This window comes from Bos indicus, chromosome 20 (genome assembly GCF_029378745.1).
Source record: "Bos indicus isolate NIAB-ARS_2022 breed Sahiwal x Tharparkar chromosome 20, NIAB-ARS_B.indTharparkar_mat_pri_1.0, whole genome shotgun sequence".
In the NCBI taxonomy this organism is placed as follows: Eukaryota; Metazoa; Chordata; class Mammalia; order Artiodactyla; family Bovidae; genus Bos; species Bos indicus.
Window position 1 is genome coordinate 7,747,807 of NC_091779.1, and position 12,996 is coordinate 7,760,802.

Consider the following 12,996-nt stretch of genomic DNA (forward strand, 5'->3'; position numbering starts at 1 on the left):
TGGAGTTTAATTGCTCCAGCAGAGTTTCTGCTAAATGCCTAGGATTCTTTTACACTCAGCCATTGCACCACCAATTGCAGAGTGCAATCAAACTACTCATTGCTATAGCAACCTTCAGCGGATAATGGTATCAGTAAACCCAAGCTATTCTGTTTTAAAGGCCTATTAACCCTGGTGGCTCAGACAGTAAAGCGTCTGTTTACAATGCGAGAGACCCAGGTTCAATCCCTGGGTTGGGAAGATCCCCTGGAGAAGGAAATGGCAATCCACTCTAGTACAATTGCCTGGAAAATCCCATGGACCGAGGAGTCTGGTAGGCTACAGTCCATGGGGTCGCAAAGAGTCGGATACGACTGAGCGACTTCACTTACTTACTGAATCTTGCCTTCAAGGCCCACCCAGAAGTAAAGATCACCCCCTCCTAAATCAGACTTACCAAACATCATAAACATGTTCTTTATTGCCAAACTATAATAGAACAAGAAGTAATCTCTAATATTCATGTTCACCAGGGACACTGCACCAGCAAACAGGGTTTTCAACACAGGATGGAGTAGCTGTAAGATTAATATCAATGTCTTGTTAAGAAACAGATTAGCCTAACAGATCTCAATTCTGTGCACAAACCATACTGTCTCCTTTTGAGAAATGGGACCACAGAGGTTAGACTTAAGCAATGAGAAAGCTACATCAAAAATACGGGCTGCTCAGTATTCTTCAACTACAATTTGCTGTGTCGGCTGACCCCTACCCCAGGAAGAAGCAAAAAGAACCTGGATCAGAGGCAGCCAGACAACTACTGCAGCTTCCCTCCTACCTCAGGCTCAACTCTCTACAATCAAGTCCCCAGCTGGGTTAGACAAGAAGGGCGGCACCAAAAACACAAAGGAAAAAAGAGTCATGCTCTCAGCTTGCTCTCCTGCCCCACCAATGCCCAAAAAAGGTCTCCCAGGGTAGTTCACAGTCTTGGAATGAATCCTCTTCTCCCAAAAGACTACAGGCACTGGGAAGGTTGGGTCCAATCAATTTAAGTCCATCACTTGCATCTCCAGGACCAAGCAGGGTGCCTTCCATACTACAGGTGCTGAACAAATGCTTCTTTCCTTGATTAGGATCCAATGGCCCAAAGTAACTGATGAGATAGAGTAGATCATTAGGGACAAGGGAAAGTTGGTCACTTTTTAAAATTACTAATCCAAACACTTTCAATACAAGCATTATTTCGTCACAACTTCTGAACTGCCAGGTTCATGAGACAGATAATGCCTTTCCCCTGGCTTCCGCCAACTCCTCCAGCTCCGCAAGGCCCAAGCCACCCTTTCCTCTCCAGTTACACACTGGAGTTTCACTAATAACTTCACTTCCATGAATCACCTTAATGTTTTATCCATGTGTGCATGTCTGATTCACAACTACTAGAGAATTACAATGGCAACAGGAAAAAATTTGAAAATATCTGTGACGTCTACCACTCTCAGTTCAGAGGTAATCATAACTCTGATCTTTTGTTTCAGTATCTCCATTATACCTTTTTCACTGAAGGAATTATAACTTTTTTTTCTTATTAGGAATACTAGCAAGAACTATCATTTGGCCTTCCCAGTATAAATGTAGACTAGAAGAAACAATGAGAGACGTATCCACAGCAATGTCAGCATGAGCCCTGTTGGTCCATGCGCTCCAACAGTCCTGCCAGTGCACCAAGCTCAACCTCAACCAGGTTCCCCCGTGGCCCAGGACAAGCAGTCAGGGAGAGGGCGTCAGGAGAGAAGACCTCAAACAACTCTGAAACATCATCTTTTATGATATAATTTTTCTCTTTCTACTCTGCATTCTTTCAGAAAGAAATTAAAACACCTTTTTTTTAAAAAAATACATACTGGGTTTTTTAATTTAAATGATTCATAACACTTTTTTGAGCCACAAAAGTAATTAAGAAAACTTGAAAGGGACTAAGAAAAACAATCTCTAAAACCACCACTAATGGCTTAGTATAGTCTCTTCACACATACACATATATATTTGTAACTGTATATTTGTATTTGTGTGTGTATATATGTGTGCATGTGTGTGTGTGTATATATATATGTGTGTGTGTGTGTGTATATGTAACAGCTTTAAGGTATAATTCAATACCATACTACTCATCCATTTAAAGTATACAATTCAATGATTTTTAACATACTCAGAGTTGTGCAATCCTCACCACGACCAGTTTTAGAACATTTTCATCACCCCAACAAGAAACACCATATCCATTAACTCTCGCTACTCATTTCTCCCCAACCACCACCACTTCCGCCCGAGCCCTCAGTAACCACTAACTACTTTCTGTCTTAATGGATGTCATTTTGGATATTTCACATAATGGAATCGTACAATAGATGGTCTTTTGTAACTGGCTTCTTTCACCAAGCATGTTGTCAAGGTCCATTCAGGCCACAATGCGTCAGGACCTCATCCCTTTTACCACCAAATATCATCTATCTCCGTTGTATAGATAGATCACATTTTTGTGTCTCTATTTCTCAGCTGAGGGACTTTTTGGATTGTTTCCACTTTTTTGGCAGTTATCAATAATGCCACTTTGAACATTTGTGTACAAGTTTAAGTAGATCTATGTTTTCATTTCTCTTGAGCATATATCTAGGAGTGTCATCACTGGGTCATATGACAGCTCAATGTTTAATATTTTTTATTATATATATATATTTACATCTCCAGTGTGTACTCTCTCCTACCCCCAGCCCCATAAAATCTCAATCAGTCAAAAATTAAGTCATGAGGTTAAAAAAAAAAAAAAAAGGTATCCTCAGCCCCCAAATTTGGTTGCAACTATCAACTAAGCGGAAGCTCTAAGTCATTGTATTTCAAATTGAGGTTAGGACATAATTTTCTTGATTTACTCAACTGCTTGAATAAAATGAGGCAAAGTCATCTTTCAACAACATAAACAGGATTCAATTTTCTCTTAGGAATATTGTCATGTCCCTAAGATTTCACACTTGGATTATATTTCAATTCAGAAAAAATAAATAAATAAAAACTCCTTAATTATACCTTCAACTTGAGCTTATTTCAACCTTATCAGACTCCTCAGTTAATATGCTTAGTAAATGCTTGTCCTTCCCCGACTCCTGCTAATCTGACCTAGCTAGAGCAGAATGAGGCAAAACTGGCTGTACTCAGATGAGTTCTGAGAAATCCAAGATTCTTTCCAGCTCAAATTAGGATTCTTTAATTCTATGATGAACTGGGAGAGGTAAGATGGAGAATTTTTATGTGTCTGAGAAAATACTGAAAGTGAAAGTGAAGTCTCTCAGTCGTGTCTGACTCTTTGCAACCCTATGGACTGTAGCCTACCAGGCTCCTCCATCCATGGGATTTTCCAGGCAAGAATACTGGAGTGGGTTGCCATTTCCTTCTCCAGGGGATCTTCCCAACCCAGGGATCAAACCCAGGTCTCCTGCATTCCAGGCAGATTCTTTACCAGCTGAGCCACAAGGGAAGCCCGAGAAAATGCTAATACAAGCTGGAATCAAGATTGCCGGGATAAATATCAATAACCTCAGATATGCAGATGACACCACCCTTATGGCAGAAAGTGAAGAGGAACTAAAAAGCCTCTTGATGAAAGTGAAAGTGGAGAGTGAAAAAGTTGGCTTAAAGCTCAACATTCAGAAAACGAAGATTATGGCATCTGGTCCTATCACTTCATGGGAAATAGATGGGGAACAGTGGAAACAGTGTCAGACTTTATTTTTCTAGGCTCCAAAATCACTGCAGATGGTGACTGCAGCCATGAAATTAAAAGACGCTTACTCCTTGGAAGGAAAGTTATGACCAACCTAGATAGCATATTCAAAAGCAGAGACATTACTTTGCCAACAAAGGTCCATCTAGTGACGGCTATGGTTTTTCCTGTGGTCATGTATGGATGTGAGAGTTGGACTGTAAAGAAGGCTGAGCGCCGAAGAATTGATGCTTTTGAACTGTGGTGTTGGAGAAGACTCTTGAGAGTCCCTTGGACTGCAAGAAGATCCAACCAGTCCATTCTGAAGGAGATCAGCCCTGGGATTTCTTTGGAAGGACTGATGCTAAAGCTGAAACTCCAGTCCTTTGGCCACCTCATGCGAAGAGTTGACTCATTGGAAAAGACTCTGATGCTGGGAGGGATTGGGGGCAAGAGGAGAAGGGGATGACAGAGGATGAGATGGCTGGATGGCATCACTGACTCAATTGACGTGAGTCTGGGTGAACTCTGGGAGTTAGTGATGGACAGGCAGGCCTGGCGTGCTGCGATTCATGGGGTTGCAAAGAGTCGGACACGACTGAGTGACTGATCTGATCTGATTGTAATAATACACAAAATGGACATTATATCAGCTTGGTATCTTATTTTAACCCTTGGACTTCTAATGATGAAACTGATTCTTTTCTGGGGACAGGTGGGAGAAAGTGGACTGGCAAAGTCAGATACTAAAAGAAACAGAGAGAAGGCTGAACTCCCTGTCAAATGAAAGAAACACAGATGACTTCCTGGGGTTACGAAGTACATTCTCTGGGTGTGATTGGTAATTGTCTTGCAAATGCCCAAGTACCTGACTTCAAGGTAAACAACGCTGACCAAGCCCTTGGATGGACATTTCACAATGGGGTTAAAATAAGAGCTGTGTTCCCAGCTGAGTAATCACCCCTGCAGAACAGCCTTTGCAAGGGCTATCCTAAATCCCCAACGCCTCAGGCCCCAGCCATCCTAGATAAAGGATCTGCATCTTGACAAGACACTGGAACCATATTCAACAGTTCCAAAAAGATACACAAAGCCACAGTATTTAAAACGAAAAAATCTTGGAAAGGAAAGTCTGCATGGATAAAACACCTCTTGGTTTTCCCAATAATATTTCACAGGGGAGGTTCAAATAAGGAGAATCGATCAAATGATTTGGCTCCTGTGTGAAATACAAAAGAAAAAAGTTGGTACAAATGAATCTATCTACAAAACGGAAATATAGTTACAGATAAAACAGACTTATTGGTACCAGGGGGAAGAAGGGGAGGGATAAACTGGAAGACTGGGATTTACATAAACATACTACTGGATATAAAACAGATAACTAGTAAGAACATACTGTATAGCGCAGTACTCTACTCAATGCTCTGTAATGGCCTGTATGCGAAAGACTCCATGATAGAGGGGATGTATGTACACGTGTAACTGATTCACTTGACTGTCTGCCTGAAACAAACACAACATTGTAAATCAACTATACTTTAGTAAAACCTCTTGTACATGTATAACTAATTCACTTGACTGTCCACCTGAAACAAACACATTATAAATCAACTATACTTTAATAAAACCTTTTTAGAAAAAAGGAGAACCCACCACACAACAACCTCTTCCCGCATCACTCAGAGCACACAGAGAAGAGCTGCACCCCCATCTAAAGAACGCTCAAGCGAAAGATCTGCTCACCCGGTCACTGCGACATGAAGAGCTATGCCCTGATATCGCGACGCACATGATCACCACCAAGTCCAGCCGCACGCTGTAACTCACACTCATCTCGAGACAGCGTTGGCTAAGCATCCCTGGTTAGATACTGGTCAAGGTGCCCCACCTGTATTTTCTCATTTAAACCTTATTTTGAAGGAAGTATGAAATGACACTCCCACTCCATTTTCCACAAAAGGAAACACAGCGGAGTCCCTTGCATCCTGTTGAGCAGTCAGCTCATGGCAGAGCTGAGGTTTTGAGCAGAGGCTGCTTGTTGCTGGTGTGTCATCAAGACATGTCTCTGCATGTGGGTCACAACCTCTCATCATAGCAGACAGGTCAGTCATGTGGAAAACAGCTCACTTCTAGGCAAGGACTCCAGTTTTGCACTTTTCCATTGTACAAAAGCTGGAGAGGACTCCAGAGCAGCAGTCCAAAGTCTAAGCATACAAATGTTCTGTGACAGAAGGGTGGCGGGTATCTACAGCATGGTGGGTAAGACCGTACCCACCTGAGTCCTGACTGCCCGAGCAAGCTGTCACCTCACACAAGTTACGTGACCCCTCTCTGCTACCACCTCCTTGTGGCCCCAATGTGACTCCTGACTCCCAAAAGTGTCCCTCTCCAGGGCCACGGGGAGGTGTGCTCTGCGAGTGTGCAAACTTAGCTCGGCTCCCAGCAGCACACCCAGCACCTCGAGCAGTGCCTGTCCCTCCACAGAGACGCGAGAGGAAGTCAGAGCAAGCACACTCCTTGAGATGAAGGGTTTTTCTTCCTCTTGGTCCTTTTGGGGACCTGCTTCATGACCAGTAAGGAGCACAGTGCCTGGCAGAGTGGAGCACTCATCAGAGGCTCACTGAGCAGTAAGTCAGTGGGTGTGCAGGGTGCCTGCCTGCTGCCTAGATCGGCTCTTGCATGTGGACCCCCGGCCCCTCCGCCTTCCGCACGAGACAGCGAGCGGGAAGCCCCTCTGAGCTGGCTGAAACTGCCACCCCGGCCCTGAAGGAGACAATTCCTCCCTCTCCCTTGGTGTCTGGCATTCAGGTTCCAAGCCCAACTCCCTATTTCCTTGTTAAAGAGAATGTGCAAGATAATTTGTGGTAAGAAGGAAACAATGTAAAAGACCAGTCGCGTAAAATTTGAGACAATTACACAGGGCTTTTTAAAACGGCAAAATAATAGAAGCAAATGGATTCACATAGTGGTCAGTAGTGTTGCAATGGCTGTATTTTATAGCCCCATACAATCTAGGCAGGTAACAGCCTCCCAAACAACATTAAAAAGTACAGTGGGCTGTGTGAGCTCAGCATTCAAGATGACCATGAGTACAGTTTTAAAAATGCCTTCCAATCCCCTTCTCGGTGTGAGAATTATATACTAAGATATGGACAGAATCCACATGATGGACAAAAGAGAGGACATAATAAGCTTGAGAAAGGGCAGAATCAGGAGAGATGAAGAGTAACATTCCCAAAGCACCTTCCACAGATCATTTTCATAAGATGTTGAAAATGAAGAAAAAGGGAATTCTCCCATGATCACGTCAGAGAACTCCTGGGTTAAAGAAGAAACACAGGTTTCTTGACTACAAGACTTACTAGAACCTACAAAACATTAAATGTATTCTTGATTTGCAAAGTCGCAAAGAGTCGGACACAGCTGAGCAACTGACACACAATTTCCAACAGAGGGGTTTCATGTGCAGCATCTCTACTTATTTGGACAAAGAATTCTTATTCTTCAGAGCATTTTCCAAGGTTGGTATTCTATACAATGCTCCTTAGGAACTACTAGAATAGGAGATCAAATGAGGACAAAGATGCCAAGAGACAAAATGGAGTCAGTTGGTGGATCAATACACACTAATAATTAGCTTATTCCTCCAAGCATAGTGAAAATGAGTGACCTTTTGGCCATTTATTTCATTTGCAATAACATCTCATCATTCTGGGAGAACAATTACAATCATGAAATTATGGAAACATAATTGATTCAGAGACAATAATAAAAACATTTATCACAGTAATAGGGAAAAGTATATTTCTAAGTTAAAGCTATTATTGTCTTTTAATCAATGGTAGCTATAGATACACACTTAAAACATCCCCCTATACCCCAGGAGGAGTAGAAAAACATGGTCTATTAAGAATCTTCTATGATATCTCAAAGGGAAAGTTTACTTTGGGGGCTTAAAGGCAGGGAAAAAATCAAGCTCTTACACTCAAAAGGTTTTGTTCTTCCAGCTGAGTTGCCTGCAGGCTTTTGAATGAAGAAAAACAAATTGGAGGTTTTCATTTTAGCTAAATACTGCCCTCTGCCGGAATGTACACACAGCTTCTAACATGTTTATAACAAGGGTATAAACATCCAAGCACTGTCTATAAGGTCTGTAAAATACACACATTAATTACTTGGCATTAGAGAACTTGTGTTTGTATCCAAATTCTTTTGCTTATTGATTGAGTGATTTCGGTCCAGCTGGCAGCCAGGTATATTAATATGGCTGACCCTGGGGCCCACCAAATTCAACCTCTATAAAACTGAGTACTTATTTTGACATGATCCTGCTTCTTATAAGGCCTATCCTACTCGGCGACACACCAGGGATGGAAGAATCACCCTTCTCCCTCACCACTGACACCCACCTGACACCCTACACCTTCAGGACAGTCCCCCTCCATCCCTCCATCTCCAATCTCCTCCCACTGCTCTGGCGCAGACCCTCTTCCGCATCCCATGTGGCAGCCCCCGGCCCGTCTAACCCATTCTCCACAGTCTCGAAGAGTGCACTTCCTAAATAACAACCTGAACTAATTTGCTTAAAACAGTTTCCAGAGCTGTCAGGGTGGAGTTCCGATTCCTTGCCTTGTGTACAAGCCCTGCAGATCTGCCACCCTTGCAGGCCTATGTTCCTGGCATCTCTCTCTCTCTCTCTCTCTCTCTCTCTCTCTCTCACACACACACACACACACACACACACACACACACACCCCCCCTATACTCCAGGGCCAAAAAGCGGCCTGCATTTTCCCCAGTGCATTATCTGGCTCAGGACTCTGTACTGTACATATTCCTATTGTCTAGAATTCCCTTCCCTCTCTTAGATCACAGCACTGGGGTCACCTCCACCAAGCAGCTTTCCCTGGCCACTCCACCATCACAGGCCACAAAGTTCTCTCAGTGTTCTTTGCCTACGACTCCTGAAGCACTTATAATGTGCCGGGACAGCTTGTTTTACCGTGCCAGTTCCAAATTGTCAACTCCATCTTTTACTATTTTTTTTTAAATACTGAAAGTATAATATTTTTAAATAGTAAAAATATAAAATAGCAAAAACATCTTCTATTATTGTGATTATGTAACTATTACATGATATCATTGTATCATGATTGGTCAACAGAAAATAATAGAATTCTATATCACTAAAACTACCATTTAATACAGAAACCTGTAATCACTTTTTAAAATCAGACGCATAATAGAATTACCTTGGAATTTCTTGAAAAATACAAATGCCTAAGTACTGCTACTTTTCTCCAAAGCTCCAGATGTCTTTCTGATGAGCAGCCATGTTTAAAAACAACTGGACAATATGATGATCGTTTACTTTTATCTAGTTTGCTTCTCTTGTTCTGTTCCACATTCAGTGCTCCCATTTCATTACGTTTCCCAATTTCTGTCTCTTTTTGTTGTTGTTGTTGTTGTTCTTTCTCAAGCCTTTTTCAAAAGTAGTAGAAAAGCTTTCGGATACATATGTGTATACAGTATGTATAATATAATGCATATTTTAGAAAATTTATGAATTTTTGCCTAGCTAGAAAAATTATGACATTTTGATTCCACTTGTTTGACTTAGTATGAATAGAATGTTAGATTTCTAATTTATTTTCACTGAAAACTTTGATATAGTTCCATGTATTTGGCATCCGGTATTACTGCTAAAAGTCTAGAAAATTTATTATCTTAGTGATTTTTTAAAAGTTTGAATAAGGCTTGAAACTTCTAATCCAATTCTGAGAATATAAAAAAGTACTACACTGTTAAAAAAAAAAAAAAAAAAAAAAAAAAACCCAGGAAGTTAACGAGTGATATAGTATTATTAAGTAAAGTACAAATATTTTTCAAATTTCACAAAATTTTATGCTGCTGCTGCTGCTAAGTCGCTTCAGTCGTGTCCGACTCTGTGCGACCCCATAGACGTCAGCCCACCAGGCTCCACCGTCCCTGGGATTCTCCAGAAAAGAACACTGGAGTGGGTTGCCATTTCCTTCTCCAATGCATGAAAGTGAAAAGTGAAAGTGAAGTCGCTCAGTCCTGTCCGACTCTTAGCGACCCCATGGACTGCAGCCCATAGTGTCTACTATTTGTTTTCATATGTTATTCAAGTATTTAACTGTATTGAGCAGCTTCAGCTGCATGCAACAAATTCTGATAAATTCTCTTTTCATTTTTATTCTATTACAAATATTTTCCAATGTTCCCTGTTATGGCTTCTTAGATACACTCATCATTTAAAAGTGGACATTTAATTTCCAAATACAGGGGATTTTCTTTAAAGTATCTTTAATATTAATTTCTCTTTTGGTACTAATTTCTCATTTAAATGCTTTCTCTGCAATCACTTTCTGTGTTTTTCTCATTCTAACTTTATTGAGTCTTTCAATGGCTAAGTCAAAGATCTCTTTTCGTAAATGTCATACTGCACTTGAAAATATGTGGATTATTTTCAGATATCTTTTGATGTTGATTTCCAATATAATTCCATGGTGATAAGAGAAGAGACTCTGTATTATTTCAATACCTCTAGACCATGAAATTTTTTCACCTTGTTTTATGTCCCTGGATATGTTCCAGTGTCTCTGAGTTTACAGTCTCCAGGAATTTGAACAGAATTTGTATCCTACTATTGTGTGAAAATTGTATAAATCTTAATTATGTTGAGTTGGTTTATAGTGCTTTTCAGGTCTACTATATCCTACTTCTCTGTATAGTCATTCTATTAATTTTTGAGAGCTTGATATTGAAACTCCAACTAAAAATCTTAATTTATCTACTTAAAAAACAATTGTAATATATAATGGAACCATATATAACCGTATTCTGTTTGTTCCAAGTCTCCTGTAAATGGGTTATCATACTTTCATAACTTAAAAAAGAGATTTTTTTTTTAAACTGGACTTGTCACTAGGACTTGCCAACAGATCAGATCTACTTGTGTGTGTTAAAGGGGAAAGAACCTAAACTGAAGTAGAGATCACATGCCCTAATAAGGTGCCAAGTTGGAGAAAACAAGAAAGTATCATATTCTACAAATAAGCTGGATGTTACATGCAAGTGTGCCATCAACACGACTCCTTGTTATGATGTGGAACAGGGTATTGAGGATGCATTTTCAAACACACACCTCTTGCTGTGGACACCCACCTCGAGCAGATTCAGACATTCAGCCTCTGAAGCGTCATCCGCGACGTGAACCACTGTGGAGGACAGCCTGGGTTGGGTGGGGCCGCCTGGACCCTGAAGACACTCAGCACCCCTCACCACTCACCTCTGCACAGCGGCGGAGCTCCCCGGACCCCACGACAATCAGGACACCCTCACAACCTCCATCCTCTAGGACCCACTTGCCCAGCACAGAGCAGAGGCTCCACAGAGGTGGAACGAGCTGGAGAACGGGAGAGTGAAGGAGGACTGAATGGAACAGACTGACCTTGGTAATGAGGGGAACGCCCTCTGAATGTCAGGAGAGGCCCCCCAAGCACTGTGGGAGGAAACCAGTAAATGTGACTGAGTAAAAAGTGGAAACGCACAGTACCTTTGGTCAGTGCTGCTGAAGGAACTCTGGGCCCTGCGGCCCCAGAGCAACCTACTCTTGCCTCCGAGTCCATCAGCTCCTGCTCTCCTTCTCCACACACTTCAACTCGCAATTGACTAGAGAATGCTGAGCACTTTCTGAGTTCCCCAGGTGGGGAAGGAGCATGCATACCTTCTTCAGTTTCTGCAGCGCTGGAGGGCATATCTGGTTTCTCCTCTGACGTGCCTTCTTGCTCTTCAAGAGCCTAAGAAAGGCAGGGAAAAAAAAAATCACTGAAAGCTGTTTGAGGCTTCAGATATGCAGCAAGAGATGCAGATCACAATCAAGGATCTGAGAGGTGAAACAGCCAGAGGCAAAGCCAGGGGAGGTGGGGGCAGATGGGGTGTCGGGGAACATGAAACAGCAGCCTGCATAACGTAAGAGATGGTGGAAGGAACCCGAGACAAGGGCCAAAACTGTCTCCGCTAGTGGTTCTCACTGCTTCCCGGATCACACCACCAGAAGGTTCTCAGGAGCATGAGACATGAACCAAAAGGGGGACAGAGAAGAGCAAAGCTTGAAATCAGTACGAAGGGCTGCTGCTTTATGCATCTGCCTGCCTAGACTCCCATCCACACCCTAAGACACAGGGATCAGGGGCCTGGAGAGTAGGGGGAAACACTAATACAGAGAGGACCACTGATACATGTAGGACCCAGGATGAGCATAAGCCAAGGGTTGCATGTTGGCACAGGCAGGATCAGGCTGCTCCTGGCCAAGACTGGGTCATGAGCTGTAGACAGAATGAGGCTACCCTTACAGCCCTCTGTACTTCCTTTTCAAATGGATTCCACACAGTCAATGAAAATGTGAAGAGACAGAATTATGTGTTGATGTGTCAAAAACTATCCAAGCCTGCAACAGCACATGTTCCAAAACAAATACATGGGCGAACTGGGGCGGGCAACCCTCCAACCGACAGAGACCCCTAAACCATCTCCCCACCCTCCGCCCTGGGCACGCTTTTCAGCTCAGCGCATCAAGTGCTTATTCATGACGATGTCAGAGCATCTTTTTGAGGCCAGAGCAAAAAGAACAGGAAAATATACATAACTGACCAAATCACAAAGAGGCAGGGAACAAGCAGTCCCCAGTCACCCAGCCTCTGTGGCTATTACCTGTCCCTAGCCTGACTCCCAGGACACCGTACTCACTCTTAGGGCCCATGATGGAATGAATGGATGAACCAGAGCAGGTATGTCTGGGGAGGTACTAAGGAAACGACAGGATGAGGGAAAGCGTTAGTTGCAAAATTGTGTCCTGCTGTTTGCAACCCCATGGAATGTAGCCCGCCAGGCTCCTCTGTCCATAGGATTATCCAGGCACAAGTACTGGAGTGGATAGCCATTCCCTCCTTCAGGGGATCCTCCCAGCTGAACCCAGGTCTCCCTCATTGCAGGCAGATTCCTTACCATCTGGGTCACCAGGGGAGCCTCACAGGGTGAGTACCTGGGGTTAAAGAGGACTGGCCACACAGGTTCAAGGCCGAAGATGGCCCCTGACTCCACGTGTTTACCTGGGGGTCAGCCTTAACCCCCAAACCCTAGTCTCAAAGGCAACTGGCAAGTCTATGCAAAATGACATCAGGCAATGATAGTTTCTTATTGCAAAATAAGGAAATACTTCTTTTTTAAATGGGGTG

At 42.7% G+C, this 12,996-nt stretch overlaps 1 protein-coding gene across 12 annotated transcripts in view; it reads right to left on the minus strand.

Annotated features, from left to right (window-relative positions):
- The window catches only part of ARHGEF28 (Rho guanine nucleotide exchange factor 28), a 343,837-nt gene that overhangs the window by 163,014 nt on the left and 167,827 nt on the right, over nucleotides 1-12,996 (minus strand). For 10 of the 12 annotated variants that reach the window (XR_011562400.1, XM_070774543.1, XM_070774539.1 and 7 more), the window contains one exon: nucleotides 11,487-11,559. Coding sequence is in view for 11 of the 12 variants with exons in the window: in XM_070774543.1 (XP_070630644.1) it covers nucleotides 11,487-11,559 (73 nt within the window). In the remaining variant the exon portion in view is untranslated. Of the gene's footprint in view, nucleotides 1-11,315; nucleotides 11,463-11,486; nucleotides 11,560-12,996 lie in introns of those variants that run through there. The other 2 variants (XM_070774549.1, XM_070774547.1) reach the window with 2 other exon arrangements.